We start from the raw sequence: 27,649 nt of genomic DNA, 5'->3' as shown, positions 1-27,649 counted from the left end.
GATGAAGTCAACCTGTATATAAAGCCTGAGTAGTCCAGGACATGTGTTCTCAAGCACCTTGCTGAATTGAGGCCCAATGTAAACAACTGCTTTATAAATCTAAGGACAGTGGTCAGCAAACATTTACCATGAAGACATGTTATCTGCTACAGAGCTCAGTAAAGGGGATTTTCTTCTGCTCATACACAACCAATGGCTTATGGATTTTTTTCCCCTTCTGTCAATGAAAAATTTGATCCTGAGTCAACGGGCTTATGTGACTACATAGCAGGGATGCATAAAAAAGGAAGGTACATCCATATAAGTGAAAAACTGAGGGCCAACAAAACAATTCACCGTTGCAACAAATAACGGCCGCAGTGATGAAGTAGACCTCAAAAACAAGCTGTTCAGTATTTTTCCAAGATCATTTTCATTTCACCTTTCCTGCAGTAAAAGGCTGCATTTGGAGTGAATTTCCACAGTGCAGGCGTTTGCAGCCAGTGCTGTTTAACTTAATAGGGACTCCTTGATGAGAGAGAAAATGTTTCCATTATCAGGATGTTCCTTGTGATAAGTCATGTTTTGTAATACACTCAGTGAACAAGTATAAAAACCAGATTATCCTCATTAGCATGCATTTTTTAAAGGAATATTGCCTGTATCTTATTTATGCCACTTTGGGGTAGATGCATCATTATCCAAGCATTTACACTGTGCTTATCACTTTAATCCGAACCCCTAACAAAACAAAAGTGACATTTATGATCTAGTTTCCTCTCCCCTTCTCCTAATGCAGCACACAGATCTTTCTTTCATTAGTGTTAAGCAAATAATGGCTTATAACGCCACATAGAGAATATGCTGTAACATTTAGACATTCATCTTGGTTTAGAAGCTAAGGAGGGAAAGAATACAGATGTACTTTTGTCAGAAAGGCAGACTCACAATTCCAGTAGGAATAATTCTACTTCAGTCACTTTGCTGTAGGACTTGACTTACAGCTTCGTTAGCATTTATTAAGTTTTCAACTTATAAAAAAAACAAACAAACAAAAAAACCAAACCTATCCCTCTTTTTTATTAAAAATAACTCAATATGAATATTAAGACTTTATGGAAGAGTTTCAGAGACCTAGTACAGAGAATGTATCTAGACCATACATTGTTTTAAGTCCTCCTATGCAGATATGGAAGCCCTCAGGCATCTTATCCTAAATTTTGGATCATACTTAAAGGACACCTTAGTATACAACAGACATGCTGCAGGTGAATGAAATAGATGACCATGACAAGACCCATATATTGGGCTGTAGATCTCAGATGGTAGCTCAAAGGAACTTGCGGGTTGCATGCCACACAACTGTAACAGGTGAAGAAGGCTTTTCTTCTACCAGTAAGTCCCCAGTCAGACAAGCTAGCTGTTCCGAGACAACAACTGAAGGTAGCTTGGATTCTTCCTACATATGAAATTGAAGCAATTTTTCCTCCTTGTCAATTTTCTACTTCAAAGAACAAGAGAGGGAAGATTTAGACTGGGCTGGCCAGATCTCTGCTAGTTAATCCTTCTCAGAAGGAAAAGGAAACATGTATGTACAGTTGCATACCCTGTAATTGAGGGGTTTTGTTACCTAAATGTAAGCAGCCTCTGAAACACCCTAGCAAAAAGCACGCACTCCTGGTTTGTTTAATATCTTTCTAAAAACATAGTGCAGTGGTTTGGGGCTCTTGTGGGGATGTCCAAAAGCAACATAAAATATGCTTGTAAGCCTATGCAGCTTCTTTCTGTTCTCTTTGCACATGCAGGCCTGCTGTCTCTAACTGTGGCTGATGAATACCTTTCTAGTACTCCTAATCTGAAAATAAGGGGTTGATTGAAGCTTGATTTGCCAGCACGTTGGACAATGCTGATAAATTTAGTTTAGATTTCACATTGAACAACACAGAGACATGGAAACTTTGGCATGGTCATATTATGTAACAATTTCAGTTAGATGCTTGTTTGTTTTCCTGGTCAAGTTATACTAAAAATACACTGAAATAACTGTGCACACATTACGGGTTGTAAATGCATATTTATCCTAATATAGTTTATTCCCTTTCCTATATAGAAATAATCTACACCGGGGTGTCAATCATATAGCTCATGGGCTGGATCTGGCCTGCAGAACCACACCATCTGGCCCCCTGGTAGTCTGGGGGGCTACTAGAAGTTGAGGGGCAAGGCCTGCCATGAAGTCTGGGGTTCTTGGACCCCTACACACATGGCCATTGGTGATAGCCCCCCAGTTCCATGTTGCCACGTGCCTCTGGTTCTATGCTCTTGCCTGGCCAGCGCTTCACACTGTCACTGGCTCTGAACACAGCCTTATGTCACTGCCTCCCCCCAGACCTGTGCTGCTGCCCAAAACACAGCCCCACTGCAGTTGCTGCTGGCCTGATAGATTGATCCAGCCCAGAAGGAGCCCTTGTGATCAGGATCTGGCTTGCAGGTCAGGGCAAGTTTGACACCCCTAAGCTACACCAATATAAGCACATGTAGAACATGTCACCCAATTAACACAATCCACGCTGTGCGCTTAGACATTGCCATATTAGATCCTTTATGCACATAATTCTAAAGGGATCTCAAAATGTATAGTGAAATAATGCTTTGTCTTGAGATTGTTGGCAAGTCCTTTTCTCAAATGGCATAGCAAATATTTTATGTGGAGACCAGTTTTAGATCAGTGCTTCTAGGTTTGTGTCTTCAACAGTTGACTCAATGCAAACAGACAGGTACCTGCAGGTTCTCTCCCACCCTCATATGCAAGTCAGGGAATTGGATGCAGTTTTCCATGTTGTCACGGTCACAGAATGAGCTCTTTTTACACCCCTCAAGTGCTCACTTCAAGGACACCCTTTGGGTGTCTTAATGCAGTCCCATTACTCAGAGAATGTTTCTGACCTGCAGTCCCCCTGAGCCTCAGCCATGACCAGTGCCTGAGTAAAGGGATTCACTAACAACTTCTTAAGAAGAAAAGCATTGCTTTATTCATTCCCACCAAAGTACATAACAAGCGGTGGAAAGGAAAACAACAATGAAAGGCTTGTACAACCGTCTCACCTAAGCCACCTCCTTCCCTTGCAAGTTCTGATTCTGTTCTGTTCAGCAGGCCCTGGGCCTCGGAGTCGGACAGCTGCCCACCCCAACCACATTCTCGCACTGACTGCCAAGAATACAGCGTTATCTTTAACCACTGCCCCCTATTTGTCCTCCCTTTTCTCAGCTGTTCTTTGTAGCCACTTAGGATTATCTGATTCTAGGCTTAAGCTTTGGAAAAAGAAACCTTGATGATTTGCTAGACAGAAAACAGCATAATGGCACCTTATAAACTAATGCCAAGAGGCATATGCTTTCATAAGCAACAGTTTGCACACCTGATTACTTACTTGTAAAAGCTCATGCCTCTCTAAATTAGTCCAGGGACTGGCAACCTTTCAACTCATAGGCCCCGTCTCCCATAGAGCCAGGCCTTTGACAGCTGAGGGCTCTCCTTGTGCTTGCACTGTGGTCAGCCACCAGGGGCTCTGGCCGGGAAGAGCTCCGCTACAGCCTGGCAGCATAGGTTCTGGCTGAGAGGGGCTTTCACCGTGCCATGCTGCTGCTGAGCACTGGTGGTAGCAATGGCATCCTAAATGTCTGCCCACTGCTGACTCGCTGCCAACCCCCAAGTTAGTCTCTAAGGACATTTATAGATGTGCTCCGGGAGGTGGGGAATGCTTTAATTAGTGTGGCTCCAAGAGCTAATTAAAACCACCCTGAGCATCATGTGCTTCAGCATCCCCACACTGAAAAATAACCATGGGGCACTTTGAAATAGAGCTCAAATAAGTTTTAAAAAGCACCCCACTGCGTTTTTTCAGCACAGGGACACATGATGCTAGAGCACAGTAATTATCATGCTCCAGCAGACTTGATTAATCGAGTAATTACAGCACAGAGCAGCCTCCCTGCACGTGTATAGGAGCTTTAAGATGCCACTCTGCCCTGCCTTCTGACTGACTTCAGAATAATGTGCCTAACTACCTATTTTGGTCATGGATGGTCTAGCTGAAGTCAAACAAGAGGACAGATCCCCAGTAGCACCTCTCCCATTATTGTATTAAAGACGTATGCCATTTTGGCTAGTGTTTTAGTTCCTATTTGTTTCCTACAAGCTGGCCACCTGTAATTTTAATACCCTGCAATCAAACATGCTAGGCTCAAGGAGATAAAACGAAGTGCATAAAATATCTGCATGTTCATGAATATTTCCCTCATTAGCCACATAAATGAAAACAGAAGCCATTTCAGTTCCAGTCAGGAGCAGCTTTTTTTAAGTTTATGCTTCTGCACAAATCATTAGTGATACCCCTTACATATGTACAGGTCTTCCCCACTCACCCTCCCCCACAAAAGAAAAAAAAAAAAATCAAACAGGATTATGCAATACTTTGAGTCATAACTGGATTTGTTTTAATTTTAAGGATTCCAGATTTTATACTTGTTTTAGCATTAGCTTCAGCCATTTATCAAGTTATATTACTCTGAGATCTAATCACCTTGACCATGTATAGCAGACAAACCATGGACTACTCACTTTCCCCTTTACTTCTAAGCATCACGTTAAGTAACAAAGCAATATTTTTCTACACATCACAGTATCTCCTAAACTCTTCATTCTGTGCCGTAGATATTCCCAGTCCTTGGTCTCATTTGCTTCTCATGGAATTTTATGCATCTCTATATAATTTAAAAGCAAAGAGATTTTATGCGCTTTTCCTAGCATCTCAAATGTAAAAATATATTCTTGGTACTCTATATAGCAGGTAATGGGCAGCAGGAAGAGACACAGTTTGACAAACCTCAAAGAACAAGAACTGTATTCTTAAAACAACACACACAAACATAGCAAAGAAATAAATATCCAGAAGGGAACCCACCTTCCTCTCCAAGCAGCGTAGGCTCCCCATCCAAGGGCCTGTTCCTATCCTTATCAGGTAGCAGTTCATTTTCAGCAACCAGATTACACATGAGGCTTTGTTTAATATCAATACCAAGCATTCCAGACAGCCTTATTTTATCAAAGACATGCTGTTTCATTTTCACTGCAAACCATTGGCTTCCTGCATAGTAGTGTGACCAAGAGACTTCTCACCCCACAGGGAGAGAAGTGGTGGGTTCTGCTCACCTGTGTGCACTTACACAATTAACCAACACAACCCTGTGAGTGTCCTGGCTTCCAGACCATTGCAGAGCCCCAGGTGGGCCCAGGCTCAAATTCCCACTTCAAATTAAATAGATTAAGGATTTGAACCTGGTCTTCTAAACACACAGCAAGTTCTCTGGTTAGTGAGCTATTGGAGAAAAGGGTGTGGGTGGAAAGCAGCAAAACCAGTATCTTCTGAATGGAAGTAGGGTGGGAGGGTGATAAATACATTTTCAAGGACTAACCTGGTTAAAGCTACTAACCTCCAGAGAAGTTTTATGGCATTAAATCACAAATTTTGGGATGCAAATCTCTCCAGCCTATAAACTGGCATCTAGAGTGTATGCAAAGGGCAAAACTCTTATCTCACTCTTTTGTGGCTCCTCCTCTTAAATGCCTAGCCCTAATCAGTTTAGTTAACTAGGCTGCAAATTCCACTAAGCGGGAGAGTTAAGCTCTGCCTCAGAATCTGACCCCTCTTGGTGACTCTTACCTTAAATGTCTAAGTCCCTAAGAATTCCCTTTCCTTCACCCTGTTTTACATCTTTATGGAAGGGAAGTTTGCCTTGTCACTTCATGACTCATACTAACTAGGACTTAGAGTTAACTAACTGGAAAAAGTACTTTTATTGCATTTCTTGTGCAAGAAACAACAGTATATGCTAATGGAAACTGGGAAGAAAAAATGTTTTAATAACAAATGTCAGAGTGGCTTCCAGTCATATCATTCTAGTACTTTGTTCTTATGAGTTCCTGGAAATGTAGCTCAACAGTGAGGCAATAAAAACTATGTTTGCAAGAGCTCAGGACCTGAAGTTTTGTTCAGATGATCTAAAGAGCTGGGTCTTCATTCCGTCCAGCACTTTGGAAAAATATGCATATAAATATTCCTGAACAACACTTAATAACAGACTTTTATTATTTATGCAAATGATTGTCTAGAAAGAACAATGCTTTATTTGAAAAGCAATATAGTTACATAATTTTGAAAGGTTTATCACCATTTATCATATTCTCGGTAGCAAATACCAGTTTGACATGAAGATAAGTTCTCCCCCAGATAATTTCTGCTTGTTGGGGAAGAATGTCTGGAATAAGATTAAATGGCTTTTCTTTTGGAGAAATTAATGAGATGTTTCTGCTGTCAAAACTGCTGGCCTCCTTAAATCCTTGAGGTTTAATACATCCTAGAAGAATAAATATTTGTCATGACCATCAAGAATGTATTGTTATCTGGTCACATAATTTTCACAGGAAGACATGACAGCAACAAGTGTAATTTTCCTGTAATGAAGATAACAATTATCCTTATAATTAAGTATCCTTGTTACACAGTTAGCACAATAACCTCTTTTTGAATGTTTATAAGATCAGAAGATAAATGTTTCTTAGAAGAAAGCAAATGTCTAAAAAAAGTCATGATTGTGAAGGGGGGGAGGGAGGAGGAAAAGAAATTAGCCCAATATTTTAATAAGAGAGAATTAAAGTCTTTACCAATTAATGCCCAGAATGTAGTTGCATAGTATAATACATGCTGCAATTCTTTTGTCAATTATTTAGCATCTAGAAACCTGATTCAGGGTGCAGACTAATGTTTTATGTGTTCTGTCTGTGAGCCAGATGTATTAATCCAAAATGTGATGTAGCATTTCACTGATTTCACACTAAAAAGTCCCAGTTTACCCTAAGTTCTCATTCACTGCTGAAATATAAATTACTCTTTATCTCAAAGTATAGAAAATGCTGGACTATCAAAAATAGCAGGAAATTGCCACATCATCTACTCTGCCAGCAGTGCCAGAAATGCATAAACGCATCTGGATTTGCCATGCCCGTATCTAGAAATCCTACACATGCAGGCCTGCTAGTGTGCAAAGCAAGAGTAGATCCTCTTACAGCTGCTTTTCCAGGAGCCATTGCAAGCAAGCTATGTCACTGGCTTCCCTGAATTAGAGTGCAAAGCACCCAATTTACAACCTCTTGTACATGCATTTGGACACAAATATCTTCTGCTCTCAGCAGTGCCTTTCTCCTGGAGGAGCCCTAATCTGTCCTTACTATCCCACAAGAGAGGCTTCAGGGGAGTGTTATATTTTTAGTTGGGTGTCACTCCTACTTATCCCGGTGCAGAAGCGAAGCACTAGAACAGATTTCACAGAGGTGGTTAAGCGCAGGTCAGATAAACATTTGTCTGCAGCGGTTGAGACAGGTATGATCCTGCCTTGAATGTAGGGTTGGACTAAATGACCTCCTGAGGGCCCTTCCAGCCCTACTTTTCTGTGACTACTTGGGGTTGTGAAATTTTTAGGAACCACAAGGTTGGAGGGTGAGGTTGCCCAAGTACTACAGAAAAGCTAGCCTCTGGCAAGAGTATGTTGTTTTGTCTATTACTGTTTAGCCCTAATGAAGACACTTTCCTGTTTTTATTCTTGCCCTTGGGAAGCAGGTCCCTGTTCTTAGCATGTATTTACTCTCCTTAAAATGATTGCGCATTCTTCATTGGGGGCATTTATTGTGATGACATTTGTTTGTACTTGGTATCAACATAATGTTGCAATAGCACTGGAAGTATTTAAATATTTGTGTAGAGTGCAGTATTCAGCACATTGAGTGGTGTTTTCTTAAAATGTATAGTAAATAAGATATGCACCATTGTAATTTATTATCACACTAAACAGGCATGCACATTGGTTCTTAAAGTAACTCAACATTTCTACTTAAGGGACTAGAATGGCTCACTTTATTCTGTTTTTCTGGATGTATTATATGAATTTAAATAATCACTGCCAAAACAACCAATATATGCAAAGGTACAAAATTGTAAGAGGGAACATCTACAAGTCAGACTTCAAAGAGAGAATTTCCTCTTTTTCGAGGCTTCAGCCAATATCACTGTTGCCTGTGTGAAATTAATTGGTAGTCCCAGTTTAATTCCAACCCATGTGTTCTCATCTCATAAAACAACTGGTACAGCTAGCCCTTTTATTGGCATTTGTAACAAAACAGGCAAGGACAATAATATGGATTTGCTTTCAGTGTTGAGATTCATAGGAAGTAAAGGCAGCAGCCTCTACCAGTGTTGTACCTGTAGTTTATAAATGCAGTTTCTCTGCCTCCAGAGCTCTCTGACCTGGCAAAAGATGCATTGTTATATATGAGCCAAGCTCACTCTTACTAATAAAATAACTTATATAGAACAAATCAAGTCACCATGGTAAGTCTACCCTTACTAGGGTAACAGCCAGTGTCCCAGAAAGTACTTATTTATAGAGTGACTCTTGCTATTAGAAAAGATTGAAGGGAAAGAGATTTATTTTTGTGTTTAGGCATTTTACCCACAAATAATACTGTTCCTAAGTTTAGAATGCCCAAATTGGTGTATTCATGTGCTTAGATGGCATTAGCATTTCTGTGTTTGGACACTGTGAAGTTCTCCCATGGTTGTACAGCATAATTGTGCTTGTTGGCCCTCACTCTCAACCCTGCCCCTTTTCAGTTATTACAGCAAATAACCTTTTTATACATGGGCGTGTGTTCATAGCAGCAGTCTGGGAACTTGAGAAGTTTGAGTACAGGATCCTGTCTGCTTGTGTGTATTTAAATTAGCCTTCTTTAAAAATTGCTGAGATATTCCATCTGCTCTGCTGATTTAAAGTTGCCAGATGCTGAATATTTCTTCTGTCTTGTAATAAAATACACACTTACAGTGAAGACCCTGGCAGTACCATGCATTCAAGTGTGTTCCCAAAAATACAGTAAAGATGGCAGTGGATTGCTTTTGAGAGGAAGTACATAACCAAGAGACAGATAAAGCTGCTTGGTAAGTTTGCTAATTGTAGGAGACATTTATTATAATCAAAGTCATTTATGACACAGATGACGTGCTAAGAACATGATGGAACACTGGAAAACTCATGTTCATCGTGTCCTTTAGCTGCTCTTAGGTCCAGTTACTTGTATATTGCAGTAGGTTTTTAATTATTAAAAAAAACCCACTTAGATTCACAAGTAAAAAAGATCCATTTCAATAGGAAAGGATTTTTACTGGTCTGTAACAGCTCAAAAACACAAGATGTGGTTTGTCCACTGAAGGACATCTTTGTTGTAACAAGGTCTCTCACTGTGGTTACCTACACAGTATAGATGGGAGCGGATTCACACAACTGCTACTGTGAGTGGGAGATATATTAATCAACGTTCTTTAACTGCATAGGCGTTATCTAAGCTGAAAGCCATAAGCAGTCATAGCAGTCCTTGCACTGCACACCTCCCACTCTCAGACATGCAAAGGATTCAGCTATACCTCCTCAGTTATAGGACAAAGCAAAGAAATTACCATATGTCATAGCCATTCTCTAGTAAGAGTCTGCTACTGCAATTAAAGCAAATGCAAACAAATGACTCCACAGCACGTCTGCACTATAATAAATGGGTAATTGTTACATAGAACGGTTTTCCTGTCTATGAAGAGGGATTTTCATTTGTGTACTAAACAATCCTTATTACCATCTCCTTAAACATACTCTTCAGCATTTCCTTAGGGGGAAAGAATTTCATTCACACTCATCAGCGAAGCTTTGTTAGAGTTATGCTTAATATCTGCCTAATTGATAACATGGTTTCAGATGTCACATGGGCAGAGTGCAACTCTGTTTGAATGTGCAACTCTTTGCTGCTTAAATAATCAGCCAGGAAGTGCCAGGAAAATAGATATAATAAAGGGTCTTCATAGCTTTGGCCTAGAATTACCAAACTTTTGCAGCAGCATACTATGTACTTCTAAAATTGTGTGGCCTCAAGCCTGAATTCAGCTTAGTGGCAGTATGCAGGCCATTTTTATCACCAAGTGCCAACAGGTGTGTACTCATCAGTACTACACCTAGTGAGGATTCCTCAACTTCAAATTCTGCTTGGAGCTTTCCAAAAGACCTCCCCAGCTTCATGTCTTTGGCCACACTCCTCCCTTTTCTACCCTGATCGCTTGTTGTTAATGTGATTAGTTCCCACCAGCCTCTGCCTGTCCTCAGGAAGCTCATCTTGACTGAACAAGTCCAAAGCAATCTTCCTGTTTATTTCCCCTATAGATATAACATAGTCATTTATGGTTACATGAGAAACAATTAGGGGAGTTAATGATCTACTGTCCGGACATCTGTACAGCCAGTGGACAACCACTTGTCTTCTCCTGTTGTTAATTCAAAATATATGTACAAAGCCAGACAAGAAAATAGCTGTTACATATTTGTATATGCCATTTCCATGTCCCCTTATAAACAGGGTTGTGAGACAATACAGTGAAAAAAATTATCCACATATAAGCCAATTTCTCTGCTTCTCCAGATCCACACAGCTCCATTGATTTCAATGAAGTGTTGCCATTTATGCAAAGTTTAGCCAATGAATAAAAATATGTATAAACATTACTGTAATTCACTAATTGGCTGGTAAACCAAAAAATCTTCCAAGGCCCTCCATGGCTCAGTTTTACTTTGAAGAATGAATTTAAATGAAAAATATGTGGTATCTTAGGTAGCTCTCCAGTGACTCCTCTAAGGATGCTCTTAGTTATGCCTCAGTAACTTGGCTTCCAATATCAATTTGAGACAACACTAACACCACCTTAAATTCTGCCCCCTCAATTTATGCCAGACTTTTCCTGCTGCTGCTATTCAGATATCACAGCCAAGGGCCACACTTCTGGAAGACGGCAGATTCCTGTGAGACCAGTGTCCAGCATTTCTGATGCGTACGTCATTTGAGGTTTTATAGCTCTGCGCTGCAGATCTGAAGACAGAATTGATCTCTATTGCAGTAATTGCCAAAATGAGAATATTTTTAAATGAAATTGAAATATTTTTAGACAAAGAAGTACCAGCTGTTTTCCATATGCCCATAATAACGTAACAGTTATTAATGTTCCGGATGGTTAACAGCATTTATAGAATTGTTTCTACTCTGATGTATTACATGGAAAATAAATAGGAAATAGAGTGTATCTATGTAGAAGGGGAGAAGCTCGTATTTTTGGAGGAAAAAACACACTACATCAGGCAGCAACTGCAAGAGAGAACTCTGAGACAGACATCTCTACTGCCTACATCTAATCAGACTGTCTGCTGTCTTTGAAAGGCACCCATCACTTTGGTGTCTAAGAATCAAGTAATACACAGGAGGAAGCTGAAGCAAATACCTCTTTCTTTCTAGCCAGGTACAAACATTACACAACCCAGTACAAGCAGTCAAAAACCAGTCTAAACCTAAAACAGAACAAAAGTTCAGGGCACACAGACTGGTTTAATAATGGGGGAACCCAATCTAAGATAGACCTGGATGGTTGTAGTATTAGACTTAATTGGTTTAAATTAGACTGGTTTATCAAACTTATATGCCAAATATCCTACCAATCCACGTTAGGTTGCTGTGCGCCTGTATCCCAGGGGCCTTGTGGGCCCCCTCCCCACATGGAGGCAGGGAACTCGGCTGGGCTCCCCAGTCCTGTGTCCTCGCTGTGCCTGCCAGCAGCAGTGGGAGCAAGGGGGTGGGGGAGCAGAGCCCCCACGGGCCCTCCCCCCCCTTGTGTTTGCTCAGGTCTGGGATGGCTGTAGCCAGGCTGCAGGGTGGGGGCCTGTGCTCGCCCCCATGCACGGCTCTAAGCCCCAGCTTCTGCCTGTCCCGTGGCAGCTGAGCCTAGCAGCGCCAGGTGAGGGTGGAGGGAAAGTGAAGGGTCCTCCCAGCTGCATGTGCTCAGGTCTGGGGGGCCAGGACTAGGCTGCAGGGTGCGGGCTTGTGCTCCCCCAGCACTGCCCAGTTCAACTGACTGCCTCGTGTGGCTCTCATCACCAGCTCCTGGCTATCCCTGTCAGTCGCGCCGCACAGGGGATGGGGGAATGGAGGATCCTGCTGCACAGCCCCAGCCCCCCCAGACATGAGCAAGCACAGTGGAGGGACCTCTGCTCTCTCACTCACACCCCACCCCTGCGTGGCTCCACTGACACCGGCAAGCAGGAGCTGGGGCAGAGCCATGCAGGGCTCTCAGCCAAGCCAGGCAGCGCTGGGTGTGGCATGGGGGGAGCTCAGGTTCCCTGCAGCCTGGCTGCAGCCCTAGCTCCCCCCAGACCCAAGCAAGCACAGCTGGGCAGTCCCCCCTGCCCTCTCACCGACAGCTGCTGTTGGCAGAGGTGCAGAGCTGGGGAGAAAGGCCACGCTGGGAAGACTGCAGGAGCCACCCCCAGCTTCTGGCCTCAGCCAGTCCAGGAATTTGCATGCTCTCCCCCTACCCCTCAAAGCTGCTCAGGCTTTTACATTTAAGAGTCCTGGGTTTATTCCCTGCAGACTGTCTGCCTAGGTGTGGTTCTCTGTATTCAAATACTTGGCCTGATCTTTCAGAGCTCTGCAGGTGGGGTCCTGGGGCTGAAACTGCCGTTTGATTAAACTAAACTAGGTTCTCCCTAGCTGCATTGTTCCTATGAAAAGAACCCATCTTATGAGTTTATAGAGAGCCCTCTCTGAGGGTGTTTATATATGTGCTCTGGGAGTTTGTGGGGGTCGGAGGAGCGCTTTAATTAGAGTGGCTCCAAGAGCTGCTCTAAATAAAGTGCCCAGAACATCACATGCATCACGTTGAAAAATAGTGGTGGGGGCACTTTAACTAAAGCTTATTGAATGAGCTTTAATTAAAGCAAGCCCTGCCACCTTTTTTCAGCGTGGGGATGCTGATGCACTTGACACTAGAGTCTGCTGGAGCATGGTAATTAGCACGCTCCAGCAAACTCAATTAATCAAATGTGCTCCAACACACTGTAATTACAGTGCATCAGAGCAGCCTCGCTGCACGTGTACAGGCGCCCTTAGTGTCTAGGCATCAGGCTTCAGAGTGTCATGAAGGGAGAGAAAGGCTATTTCTGAAGTACCCTGTTTACAGTCTGTTCACAGGTTTGTAGATTAGGGCCAGGTCTTTGAATTCTGTTTAGAATCAAGCACACGGGTGATGGATTTAAAAAACGGAGCTGGGTTGTCATTGATGAAGCTAGACTATGGTGCATCAAATTTAGCCTGCTGTGTGTCAGTTGTTGCATGTAGCCCTAAATAAAGTGTTTCAGGTGCATCTAAGCCAGAGGAGTTAGAAGTGGTGCAAGTCCTCATCTCAGATGAAACTATCAATTGGCTAAAAAGACCTCTCATTCAATGAAATACACAATGCTGAGACAAACCCAAGGGTGCCTGAAGTCCCCACAGCCTTTATTATCAATGCCGGTCTCAATGCAAGATATAAATCTTATTAAATTGCCATCTTGTTGACATAAAGTGTTATTTCTAAAGTAGTGGATAGAATATTTCTTACTTTATAGACTCCTGAAATTATCAAATCAGCATCCAACGAAACTGTCCCCACACAGGAGAGAGAGAAAAGGAAACTATTTTCTTTTAAGAAAGATGTTTAATTAACTTCAAACCATTACACTGATATGCAATAAAACTGGAATTTTACTACTTCAGTCTGCTATTAGGACACAATATTGTCAGCCAAATATCCAACCAGCTTTGATCTAACCTGTAATATCACATGTTTTTCTGTGCGCATCTGAAGTTACAAAGTAATATGCAAATGCCAAGCTTGGAGGTGGCTGCCCAGCACAAGCTGCATATACACGCTGAAGCTTGCATGCATAGAATAAGGTACGCAGTTTTGTCAGTCATCTTTATGGAAGCTGGATTAAGTCTTAAATGAAAACCAGGTACAAGAATATGCGTGTATAAAATTTAGATGTGGTGGAAAAAACTCAGGAAAATTAATCCACAATAATGATTTTGTCCACATAACTGAGGTGCACCATTTTGTCAAATGGAAACCATTTGTTTCTTTGATTTCTTTCATTAAATCTTTCCCTGCTCATTTTAGATCTTTTAAAAGATAGTATAAAATGTAGGGTTTTAGGAACAGTTATGAAACGATCCTTTTAAAAACCCTCTTAATTCAGCATTTATACAGTATTAATAAGGTACTCTATATTACATTTAACTCCAAATTTATATTCTAAAAGAAAAACAACAACCACCAAAGCATTCAAAAGCATCTTTTTTACAATTACATTACATGTTTTTACAATAAGACAGGCAGGAGAGTTGTTCTGGAAGCACTAAGTGTCTATAGATCCAGAGTAGGATCCATTTTACTGCATGGAGCAGAACTCTGGGGTGCTCACCCTACAGTCCAACCAAAAAACCAAAACAATATCTGATTACTTTTTAAGGTGGCTTTTTTCTCTACCTAATTCTATGATAGGGAGGCTTATGCTTTCTGAAACTGGGCTGATAAATGTGAGCATTTTAGCTCAGTTAAGAACCCCAAACTACTGGATGAAAAAGGATCTTTTACATCTACCAGATACCTTAAGAAATGCATTGTAGAAGTCTCTCCTTTGCCAAATAAAATCTGGTTTGGATGGTTGAATAACATTTATATTGTACAAACTGTCTGGGAAGTGTACTAAGTGACCCAGTATTTCCTCTATTTAAAATAAGATAAATTTAAGTATTAAAGATGCCAGCCTAGAGACAGATTTTCTAGCAGTGAGACAGACTCGAACTTCCTCTTTTTTAAGATTAATAAAACATTCCTTTGGCCCAGAAACTTATCAGTCTATGGTGCAAAACTACAAAAAAAATGAGGCTATTACTAGATTGAGATTTGCTCTAATGAGATCTGCAGCTGTCATGGACAGGTGGTGTCGGACTCTATATTGGTACAGAATATGCGCTTGTGGGAAGATGAGATAGACGACTTAAATCCTTATTTGTAGTCTTTCTTGTTTATTTGTTGAATAAATAAGAGGGAAATGAGTCTCTCCATTATTGGAAAGTATTAAATACTGGGATAATGAACTGGCTTCTTTCTAATACTTTGGAGCCTATCTTATACCCCTAAAGTATATTTGTACTATTTGCACAAAGAATAAGTGCCAGCATCAAATACAATTCTCCTGTTTTGTTTTATCATTCACTGCTTCATTTTACCTTTTCTTTTATATCATCATACATTATGATGATATAATGTATATGTTTTGTTTTATTTTTGTGTGAATCATATTACACATCATATTACTGTATGCTTTTTCTAACAATTATATTTTATATAAATGCTGTTATTTTATTTAATATATTTGTTATTGCTTGTTTTATTGTACTGTTTTGTTGAAAGGTATAAATAAACTAAAACTAATTACAAATCTGTGTAACAGAACCAGAAAGTTCAAAATGTCAGCACATGCAATTTTTTAACCAGCAAGAAGTAAAAAAGACAACTGAATGGCAAAGTTTAGGATAACCAATGGTGCACCTATACTGTGGGCTTTGTGTCAGGATTAGTTGAAAAGAAATTCTTCTAGAAAGTAACTTCTAATTCAGTTCAATACTAGGAACAGGTTCTGAGACTCCATCAGTGCAATGCAGGTCATGACTGGGACAGCTCTTGTAGGAGGATCTTCCCAATGGAAAGGCAGAACTGCGAGGGATATAGGGTTGATGAATATATTTCTTTACCACCATCCCTCCCTTTTGACTGTCCTAGGGAGCATGGCCAGGGTTACTCTTGAAACCACTCCAGCTAATATCATTTAGAATTATCTTCAGTCCTATTGTTGAACAAATGCTAAAGTGATTTCAAGCCAACTACGTACATCCTAAACTGAGCTGTGTAATCTTTGGCCAGACCTCAGGATCATGGTCAAATAATACTCTTCAGTATTATTCAATGAATACTCTTTGTGGGGTAATATTGCATAAAATCTTCAGTTTATTGTGTTCTGAACCTTGACAATCAGTATTCAAAATAAGTCAAATGCAAACGAACCCTCAACTATAAATAGCGCTCTTTGCGGAAATGTCTTACTGTATCCAGAACTCCTTATCAGAACTATTTTGGCCTTTGCTCTTTAGTAATTTGTGAAATATAGTAGATTATATTAACTGTAGAATAAAGTATGATGGGATTATTAAACCCAGATGCTACCACTAGCTTTGGGAAAATGAAGTGTAGTGGCATTGTGGGAAACCACTGTGGTTTCCTATAATTAATTGTAGTGGCTGATACCATAGTACATCATTTAGCCAACATCACAGGTTTAACTATGATTATCTTCCTGGAAGCTAAATTATATTTCCTCTAAAAGCCCCATGATAAAACAAGACATAAAAAAAAAAATATCTAATGCTGTTCTAGGCCTTCCTCCCAAATCCTTCTCTTTTTGTGTACATTAAACACCTCCTAACACAAAAAGAAATAACTATGAAATCAGAGGAGAAGAATGCGGTTCCCATTCAAAGGTCTGAATTTGGACCAGTCATAACGTTTAAGGTAGAAAAGAAAAAAATTTTAAAAGGTAATGTGACATTACCTCATTGAGTTCATCAGAGAAGATTTCAACAGCACCATCTGTTCATGACAACAGCTTGTCACAAAAATTTTGACACAGTAGGTTTTCTTGGCTAGGGGCATTGGAATGTTGCATCGGGGGTGTACTTGAGTACTGAGGATTAACACCTTAGATCATGGCTTTGCACATTTATCACAAAATGTTCATAGTCTTCTCCTCCCCGTAGAAACATTGGGCTTGAGGTTCTATGACAACACTAATGGCAGCTCTGCGCCTCTGACAGTTCAGGTTCTTTAGAGCATCCCAGGCTTATTTTGCTGCTATTTGGGTTCTTAGGGAATTGCCCAGTAGGGTGACTGCCTTCCTCTATACTGGAGTATGTTTTCAGAAGGGAACCCAGACAACAACCTCTGAGAAATTGTACCGTTCCAACTGGTGATGTCCCGAGACGTTCTTGCTATCAGATTATTTGACTGTGTTGCAAGACTGCATTTGCATCTAAGTGGCAAAACTCACTCATGTTGTGACTGCAGAACAAAAAAAAATGTGTGACCTCCTGGGTAGGCAAAAGGTGACGGCCTTCTGCAATTTTACTATGTCTGTACTGCAGGCCACATAACATGGTAGAGATGCCTGAATGCTCCAAAAAAGCTAGCTTGAATACCAGAAGCAAAAAGCTCCATACTGGATATTGTACCCTAGTAAGAACCACAACTCAGTATATAATTAGTATTTATCAAACATCATTGCATTTTATTAACAACCTAAAAATATAGGGCATAACAATAAATTATTTAAAATCAGCAAGCACTCCTTGGCTTGATGTACATAGATTAGATGAGAAAACAGAGGAAGGATGGTCTTGAGGTTAAGCCACTGAACTGGACTCAGGAGACCAGACATCTAATTCCTGACTGTGCTACGGACGTGAGCTAGTCACTTAAGACATTCCACATAGCATAATGCAGTAGTAACTAGCATAATGCAGTATAGCCCTCTAAAAACTTGGGATCCTTAGTCTTGTTTCTAGTCTTTACTTTTACATCTCACAACTACTGCTTCCCATGCTAGCTAAATTAAAACTAGCATGGGCACACAAACCTGGAATACAAAACATACCTTCATTTATTGTGTAGACACGCTCTTAGAATACAGCTTTCAAGGCTGCCATGGCAACGTAGAGCCTAGGTACTACTGAAAATCTGAAGTTACTAAATCAAGTTTGCACTTACTTTAATCGCTCAATGCCTCTCTTCGTCCTCTATAAAACAAAGACAGGACATAGCCAATCAAGGATTATGTTGTCTACATAGATTATGCATTCTATTTCTATGTGGTCTGTTTCTTAGTTGGCATCGGTATGATACTAGTAAAATGAGATCCCAGTTTTTACTAAACTAACTAGCCACTACTGTACTATGAACAAACTCAGTAAGAAAGTAAGCAGCTGAGAAGGAGAGAAAACACTGTTACTAGATCAGGCCACTTTACTGGCTACCTTGATTTTAAATTCATTTCACATATTGATTTATTGCTACTTTCCTACAAAGACCAAATTCCTTGCATCTCATATGCAAACAAACAAAAATGCTGCTTGACGTTACCAAGCTGTGCTCAGCTACTTGATTATGACATACAAAACTATTTAATTGCATCTTTATTTTTTTTCTAAATCAAGCCAGCTAAAAATGTTTTAGTAAAAGCAGGAGGTATGTAAAACACTGCAGCAATCGCAAGCTCTCAGTCAACAGGATACTTCAGTGGCAATATTCCCTCTAACGTGTAGCGATCCATAAGTGCACCTCTTCAGTCCATGAGCCCACCACTTTGGTCCCGCCTCCCCCTTTCGCTAAGCCAGGATCCAGACTATACTAAGCCTAATAAACTAAGAGCCCTCATGTAATGGATCTTCCTGCAATGGATTTTACAATAACCCTCCAAACACAAGACTGGGGGCTGGGGAGCAGAGCAGTTCCCCAGAGCCAGTAATGGGGACTCCCCATTCATGATGCAGAAATCCTTTGTCATGGTTAGACAAAGTGCTTTGGGTAAATGTGATATAATTTAGTCTAAGCACATAGGCAGACATGGTGCTTTGAGTAATGCAGCTGTAACCAGCACCGCCAAACTACATCATGGTTAGGAATGATTTCTTGTGCCTGCTCCTTTTCCTTGAAGCAGACCCAGGTTCTGGCACCATCCTGAATCAGTGGGACTCCTCACATTCTTAAAGTTAAGAATAAGATTAAGTAACCTGTTGAATAAGCAAGCACTATAAATTAATCTAACTTCTAAATTATTAAATCCAACCTACACAGATGTGTATTGCTGGAGAATCTAACTGATTTGATATTTTCTTTCTGCAGGAAAAATAGCAACAAAAACCCTAATACAAACTCATCTATAAAAATATGATTCTACAATTAGGCACATGGGCAACTAAGCCAAAGGGTATTATTATTAGAGATTAAAGCAATGTAAGCCTACATTTATGGATCTATGCTGTCAGCTTGTGTAACAGTGCTGCTTAGTACAGCCGTGGAGCAACAGCGACTCCCAGTGACTAGAACAAGAATTCTACACAAGCTTTTTATTTCTCTACAGTGTTCAATCTTCAAAAGGGAGCCTTTGACAGCTGATTTCCTTTTCCACGTATAACATCTCAATGAAAGCCTTCTGCTGGGAAAATGTTCATTTTAAGCCCCTTTTCTATATTTTAAAATTAAGATAAAAGCACAGAAAAAGAACATACTTGGAATTTTAGTGTTTTCAAAGAGCAAATCATATTTGTATCTTGAATATTCAGATGTTAGCATCTCAACAATGTATTTTAGCATCAAAGGCTTTGAGGACAAATGGAAAAGAACACTATTGGAAAACATGACCTACCTATGGATCTATAAAGTTGCTGGAATCTGGACTAAATGAGGCGTCATTAGCTGTGTTCATCTGAAGTCACGTGAAAGACAAGGTAGATTTGCACCATATAGACTGTTAAACAAAGTAAAAATACATAGCACAAGCTTTCATGGGCTGAATGAAGCTCATTTCACCTAGTGCTGATGAAGTGTGCTTCAGCCCATGAAAGCTAATCTATACTAAGTAGGGCTGTGCGAAGCTTCAGTCCCTGATTCAATTCGGCGGAGATTCGGCCCGATTCAGTGGCCAAATCTCCAAATCCGAATCAAATCAGGAGACCCTTTAATCTCTCCAAATCGAATCAGAACCCTGTAAATCAATTTGGAAAGATTCGTCAATTCGAACCTAGACACAGCTTTAAATGTTTTTTTCTACATACCTCAAGGTAGCAGGAGGCTCGTGAATGCTGAGATGCTGGGGCAAATGGAGTGTCCCACAAAGTGCAGGGGGCTCCCCAGTGTGCTCGGCAGCAGACCCAAAAGTGGACCAGAAGCACATACAGTCCACTTCTGGGCCTGCCCGAGAGCACGTGGGGTGCCCCCTGCGCCCCCTCCTGGCTCAGTGACTGGTGCCCGGACTCCCCTGCAGCAGATGGCTGAGCCGGGGTGGGGGACATGCAAGGGGTGCCCCTTGCACGCTCCCCGGCGAACCCAGAAGTACTTGCAGCCTACTTCCGGGTTCACCATTGAGCACACGGAGGGGCCCCCTGCACTCTTGTGGGACACTATCTACCCCAGCATTGTGGCATTCATGAGCCATGCCTTGTACCTTGAGGTATGTAGAAAAACTATTTAAAGCTGTGTCTATGGCCGAATCGCCGATTCTCCAAATCAGCATTGAATCTTCAGACTCGGATTAGGCCAAATCAAAATCGGGGACAGTGATCTGAATCAATGAATAAATCATTGTCCCCGATTCGGACCAAATCCAAATCAAATATGGCCCATTTTGCACACCCCTAATACCAAGCATCAACCATAGGGATTTAACAGGAATGTGGCTAGCAAGCTACCTATGCTGCGTACTTTTCATGTAATGGTGAATTTAAATTAATATTTAATATAAATTAACATTAATATTGCTTTACTATTTTCCTCTCCTGAAACAGGTCCTGATCATTTCAGCTCCAAGAACCTTGCACTGCAAGCACAGAAAAAGATCCTGAGTAAAATGGCTACCAAAACAATGGCTAACCTGCTTATTGATGATACCAGCAGTGAAATCTTTGATGAGTTATATAAAGTAACAAAAGAACATACAAGAAACAAGAAGGAAGCTCACAAAATAATGAAGGACTTGATTAAAGTAGCAATAAAAATTGGAATCCTTTATCGAAACAATCAGTTCAACCAAGAGGAGCTGGAAATTGTAGATAAATTCAGAAAGAAGTTGAATCAAACAGCCATGACAATTGTCAGTTTCTATGAGGTGGAATACACCTTTGATAGGAATGTTCTTGCAGAACTTCTCAATGAGTGTAAAGACCTGGTGCATGAACTAGTAGATCGACACCTGACACCCAGGTCCCATGGGCGTATCAACCATGTCTTCAATCATTTTGCGGATGTGGAATTCCTCACTGCCCTGTACAGCCTTGATGGGGATTGCAGGCCATACCTCAAAAAGATTTGTGATGGGATCAACAAATTACTGGATGAGAAGGTCCTTTGAAATTTTGCCTTTGAAAAAACAACAACAAAACACTCAGACCTAGACCTGCAGCAAACTGGCCACCCTTAATAAGTGATGGCAGAGGTTATGAGCTTCCTTCCTACCACCTTCCAAGTACACATAGTCTTAAAGGGAACCAGAACGTGCCCACTTTGCTCATGGTGAAGAGAAACACTTTAATTAGAGAGCTCTAAATTATAACTTTTTTCACAGAGAATTCAGCCTTTTTCAAGGAGGAGAGTCAATAATGCATTATTCAAACAAGCTGACAGTATGTCATGACCTCATTGGTGTTATGTTGGAAGTTTGATTTGTAAAATGCGTCTAAACCCAGACACAGAGCTAATGTCAAAGATAAAAGGTAGAAAGAGCAATGCATCTAACTGCCTCCTGAACTGCCAGCATTGTATGTTTTCATTATTTCAGAAAGGATTACAGAAACTAAAATGGCAAGTGGCGTTCTGATGGGAATAAGTTCTCTCCTTTCAAAAGTGTCAGCAACTGATCTGAGAATGCACCTCTCCAATTTTGCATGTTTTCTAGGACCATTAATCAATAGCCAACATAAATAAGCTGGGGACAAATGGGAAGAGAGTAGAAGAAGTTTCTTTAAGAAGCATGTTCTCAATGGAGATTTTTGTTTTTGTATACGAGAAGAAACATCCTTGTAAATTTGTTTCTGGAAAACAAATCTCTGACTCTGAACTCAAATATAATGAAAATGAACATAAGGAAGTACAATGCTGAGTCCCACATATACTGGCTGTGCCACGCTACTTTCTTTGCTCAACTTTTTCAGTGCCAGAGCAAAAGATCTCCTGAAAGACACCAGATTATCACAGCTGAAACGCCTAAGAGAAGGAAAAATATTAGGGAGGAAAGTCATCATCTTCCACTTCTTTCTCCACTGAAGGACAGCTTACCTCTACAAATAATCAGAAGCCTTCAAAAGGCAGTATATAACTTATGGCACAACTTTTCATTCCTAACTTAGTATGAGTCTATAATTATTTCTGTGGATAGTAAAATAATAAACTTATATGTGACAAATAGGGAACTCAAGCTGTTGTTTTTACATTGCTATGTAAGTGTCATGTATCCAGAGCTATGTAAAAATGACTTGTTCATGTAAGAGAACAGCAGTGAAACTAGTAATATCAAGGACCTATTTGTTTCTTATTTGGATATATATTAAAATAAAAAGAGAGAAAAATTAACTATTGAATTTAGAGGCACTGAAGAAATTGCACACAGAATTACAATGATTGCAGCAAGATAACAGTCCTGGAGTAAATCCAGATTTTATAATCTGTAATTTACAGAGCATCACAAAAAGAGACAAGGTGACCTAGTGCTTAGAGCACCAGTCTCAACTCTCCTGCTGATCTGTAGTAAATCACTTGAATACTTAGTCATTTAGTGAGTGCATTGATCTGTAAATTCTCCCCTTCGAAAATACTCCGAAATTACTGGATAAGAAGTCAGTGGGTAATAGAGTGCATCTTTGCTGTTGGGGAACTAAGACTGAGAATATACCAGTAAGAGATCATGTTGGTAGAAAACGAATTTGCTCAGCCTTGAATTGTGGAGGTGCTTTTTTTTTATTTTATTAGGAAGGGGAATATGCTATTGATTCATCTGAAGGCAGACTTATGAAAAAAAAATCTAAAAGTCAATTTTTATCATGTTTCCCACATACAGCATACATATCAATCTGCAACAGAAAAAAGAATTATAAAGAATCATAGGATAGGATCCATAATGATGGGACACCTTCACACACACAGCTGCTGGTATCAAAATATCCACTGAAATATGTTAAATTGTCAGATTGGGAAAACTCATTCTCCACTAAAAACAAGTTGAAGTCAGTGACAGAACAGGGACAGTTTTAAACTGCAGCTGCCTGGAACATTTTCAGCGAAGACATACTGGTTTCTATGAAGCTTTCTGTTAGGAATGAGGGGGGAAAAGAGAACAAGACAGATCATTTAGGCTGCTGCTCTCAACGTTGGCCTGAGAAATGAGACACCCTGGTCCAACTCACTGCTTCGAATCAGTCAGGTTTACAGAAACAACCTCTATTTTGAATCAGGCTAAATAGTTACTTAAATCTAGGTCTGTGACATTCCTGACAAATGCCATAACCTTCAGGCTAGCCATCCCCTTCCCAAACCAAGAAGTGCTGGCTTTAGTCCAAAAATAGTTACTGCAAAATGGAATGGTCCTTCAGTCCACCCTATTGAAATCCAGCTAGAACTATTTATCCACAACTTGGCAGAGCTGAAAAGCATATGGAAAAATATTACAAGTCCTAGACAGAGATTTAAATGATAAACCAAATTCTGTTTTCCACCTTACTTACCTATAATCATAACTTTATTACAGTACATTTGTGAAGGCTGCTGACATTCATTTAAAGGTGTGATGGCTCTGATCCCCAATACCAAGAATTGTGTGTTGTGCAATTTTGGCATTAGGGATCAGATCCCATTTGGTATTAGGGATCGGGTGCCCTACTTGCCAATGCAGGGGTGGGGCTGGAAGCATAATCCTGGACTTCCTGTGCACCAGCAAATTGAAAGCTGGGTGCCTGAGAGCTAGTTGTTGTCTGGCTCTGGAACGGCATCAGGAGTCCAACCAGCTCCCCATGTAGTCCCCAAAGCTGCTAACAATTCAGCCGCTAACACCAGAGCTAGTTGGAGCCCAGTATGGTCCTGCTCTGGCTGATTGTCAGCTGGTAGGGATCCCAGTGTGGTCCTAACCTGGCTACACATTCAGAATACCCCAAAAATATTACACTTTGTGTGTGTAATATTTGTGTAGGTGATTTCTTTTTTTGTGGCACCATTTGTTTTTTTTAACATGTGGCCAAGTTATTTAAGATAAATTAACAGGTCTTAAGTGTAACGTGTTCCAGGGGCCCAAGAAAACAACTTAGCACTGCAGTTCCTTAACCAATGGATATGGACAACCATCAAATGTCTTTAATATAGCAGAAAGATCTTCTGAAAACATGAACATACAATTAAGCAAAATATCACTTAACTTACTCGGGGCTAGGTCATACTGTTACCAAGGAGTGAATCAGTCAGAATGCGATAGGTTGTTCCTTGGTGCTTGAAGGAAGAGAAGGGGGCATCTCTACCAGCTGAAGTTGGCTTAATTTATTTTTTTGTCCATGTGGGCTGACAGGCTCAGATGCAGGCAGAGTCAAGAAGCTGCTGTTCTTCCTATGCAAGAGTAGCTTGTGCAGTGGAGTAACCTGGCCCCTTACACATCCTTATGTCTCTGTACAAATACAGGTCAAAACTTGAAACTTTGAGAAGGTGCAAAAAGGAAGGCATCCACAAGCAAGAAACTCCGTAGCAGTATCAAGTATGTGTACATCTTTCTGCCTTATATATCTATACATCCTCTGCTTGCAGATATAGTTAGAGTACATTTAAAACTCTTCCCTCTGTTAGCCTCTCTAGAACTTACTTTTACTCCTGATTCTAATGACACTTCTGTTGATATAACACCTCCTTTTAGCTGGTGCACAACCAGTAGTTAACCTTACCAGCGAGCAAGATGTCAAACACCATTATCATGTAGTATGCTACAATAAGAAGATATAACTAATTAGTAGATGCAGCTAACCCTTCAGTATTACAGGAAGTTTCACACACTTAAACATTTCTCACTCAACATGGAATACTTTTATGTATACTTTTAACATTCCTTCTCATAAAACTAATGTTTAGTAACTGTTGAAAGAACGATCACGTTTTTTTTAACTATCGTCATTGCCCCTATACAGCTGTGTGCCCTAAAGCCCAATTTTCATGCTACATAGGGACAAATCAGTTGCATATGCAAAATTAGAGGTGATCTATTTCATCTTGCCAGAATGCATTACAGAAACAGGGAGACAAGATGGCATCAGATTTATTATCCCAGGCTGCCCAAATTGATTTTCCCACCTATTTCTATTGAATTTCTGAAAAGTCTGGTCAGATGGGCAGAAAGTCTAGCCTGATTTGCCTTACATGATTAAAATATAAGCATTCAATCCTATTTATGTGCACCTATGGCCAAGTTTTGCTCCAGACAGTGGATTTCTCAGTATTAGATTTTTTTTAATAGTAAAATGCATCCAAGAGACATGTTCCTGTGCACCAGACATGTCAGATTTCATAATGTATTTTCTTCTATTTGGAAAAAAAAATATGTAAAAGTATATACATGTGCCAGAATAAAACCACCATACAAAGAGCAAGACAGTTGAAAGAAAAAGGATACAGTGTGTGTGTGAGGTTGTGTGTATGTGTGTGCGTGTTGCATATCAGTATTCAGATTCTGGTTTTTTAGGGAAAAAACAGCCACATGGCTGTCATTTTATTTATAAATCTGAGTAGCCTTAAAGTGCAGAAAAATGTTTTCAAGTATTTCTCATACTTGTATATCCTGTATATTCATTGTTTACTTTTATACTGGTGGCTCAGTATGTGATAACATTTCCAAACTATTGGTAATGTTCAGGTCACCCATAAAGTATATGATGTATTATCATAATATTGTGAATTAAATGATTTGTGATTACTACAATATTTTGTTTCCAATTTATTTTTTTTAATTTTACTAATGTTTTAAATTTTTACCAAAATTAGATATCCAAGTATAAAACTTCTAAAGCAGTTTTGTGCATGTTTCAATATGTAGGGTGTGTGTTGAAATACCTTTGTTCATTTGTTGCATCTTAGAAGGTATTTAAAGTTGAGAACCTCACCCAATTTAAAAATAGCCCACTGTTTGGCCTAGAACAATTGTCACCAATATTAATTGGTGACAAAAGCTCTGCATTATCAAGCTGTTAACTTTCAAAAAATATTAAAGTTCTGAAGTTATTCAAAAATTAGCAACTGTCCTAATGAAAGTTTCCAGTATAATCTGAATCCAGTCCTCCTTGTTCATATGCATGTTGATGCAGTCCTTAATTCCATGATTACATACTTGTTTTTCCATGAGGTTTCAGTCAGTGCATAGGGTGGACAATATTGACTCAACATACAGCCATTCAATATTTTGCTGTCTCCTGTTATTTATCGCCAGGCCTTATTTGCTGCATATAACACAAGCCCTACTATGAAAACAGAACTGTTCGTTTCCTTGTGGTTTTTTCAATGCTACTCCTTATGATATCACATGAGCATTTCAGAAACATGCGTGAATTTATTTTCACAAGCCTGTGAAATGGAAGTGACATCTATTTTACAGAGAACTGACACAGAGATGAAGGTCAAATTATCCTTTAATTTCAGCTTCCCAATACCAGAGGCATAGGATCTGATTTTGCAGACTGTTTAGCATTATACAGTTCTCTAAGTTCAAAGCACAACTTTGATTGTCTTCAGTTACAACTAAGTGCTCAGCACTTCTGCAAATCAGATTTCAGGGGTTCAAGTCAGTACTCTGAAGATGAGAAACATCAGCAATCATTTGTCAGATCAGTTCAAGTGACTGGCCTGGCATCAGACAGCAAATCGGGTTCTCAAGGGCAGCATTTGACTACCGTACCCATCTGGCCTTGTGTAGGTGCTCCCTTGCTGCCTTCGAGCTTGTGCCCAGGGTCAGCCACAGAGGTTGTTCCTGTGGCCTAGACATTAGGTCACGCTCACCCCGAGGGAAACCCCAATACTCGCCTGCCACGACTTCCTTTCAGTGGTGGGGCTCCCTCCTGTGTCTTCATGTGTTGGGCACTATTCCTAACAGGTATTCTTAGGGCTCCTCTTTCCCTCCACCCCAACCATGCTCCAGCCTTTACAACAGCCAATTGATAGTTGGTCAGTTCACCCTCCTGGGCCCTCCCCATCTGCTTGGCTCCAGGTTGTTTCACCCTGCCCAAGATAACTTTGGGATGTCAGACTGTTCCTGACACTATGCTATGCTGAGTCTCCCTTGCTGCACCGCTGCCCGCAGCCCTGCTCCGGCTCCTTCTGTTCTACAAGTATCTTCCGTGGTCCTAATCCCTGCCTCAGGGCTCCAGATAAATAAGAACAAATTAACACAGAAGAGGAATGGGATCTCAGCCCACCCCACTCACGACTCTGGCGTCTATGGCTCTGCAGTCTCTCGACACCGATGTTCTCAGCCTGGCTTCCCCACCATCCAATATCATGGCTCCTTAGTCGCCTCCGGACCCTTCTGATGGGTCCTCCCCTCAGGTCCTCTTGTTGCTGCCGGTGCAACCTTCCTCGGCTCAGGGGACAATTCTGCAGCTTGTTCCCTGCAGCACGCCCCCCCCCCAGCTGTTTCCCTGCCACCAACTTTTATTTCTGCTGGATGGTGCTCTTCTATGATGTCATCTGCCTGCGCCGTCCTCAGCCGCAGATAAAAGCAGCTGACAAATCGCGTAGGAGTTCTGCCCCGGTGTGGCTGATCCAGTCCATCTCCTCCTGAAAAAAGTAAGCTCACCCTGTCTTCAGAGCTTTTCTCT

General features: G+C 40.6%; 1 protein-coding gene across 1 annotated transcript in view; it reads left to right on the top strand.

Annotated features, from left to right (window-relative positions):
* The window catches only part of TNFAIP8L3 (TNF alpha induced protein 8 like 3), a 70,749-nt gene extending 44,988 nt beyond the window's left edge, over positions 1 to 25,761 (top strand). Inside the window, exon 2 of the mRNA XM_019533584.1 lies at positions 20,609 to 25,761. Coding sequence (XP_019389129.1) covers positions 20,609 to 21,171 — 563 coding nt within the window. The 3' untranslated portion in view covers positions 21,172 to 25,761. The remainder of the gene's footprint in view (positions 1 to 20,608) is intronic.
* Positions 25,762 to 27,649: the final 1,888 nt, after the last annotated feature.

Source organism: Crocodylus porosus, unplaced genomic scaffold (genome assembly GCF_001723895.1).
Source record: "Crocodylus porosus isolate Cpor-Errol unplaced genomic scaffold, CroPor_comp1, whole genome shotgun sequence".
Taxonomy (NCBI): domain Eukaryota; kingdom Metazoa; phylum Chordata; order Crocodylia; family Crocodylidae; genus Crocodylus; species Crocodylus porosus.
Note: the sequence above shows the minus strand (reverse complement) of the source record. Positions and strands in the feature narration are given on the sequence as shown.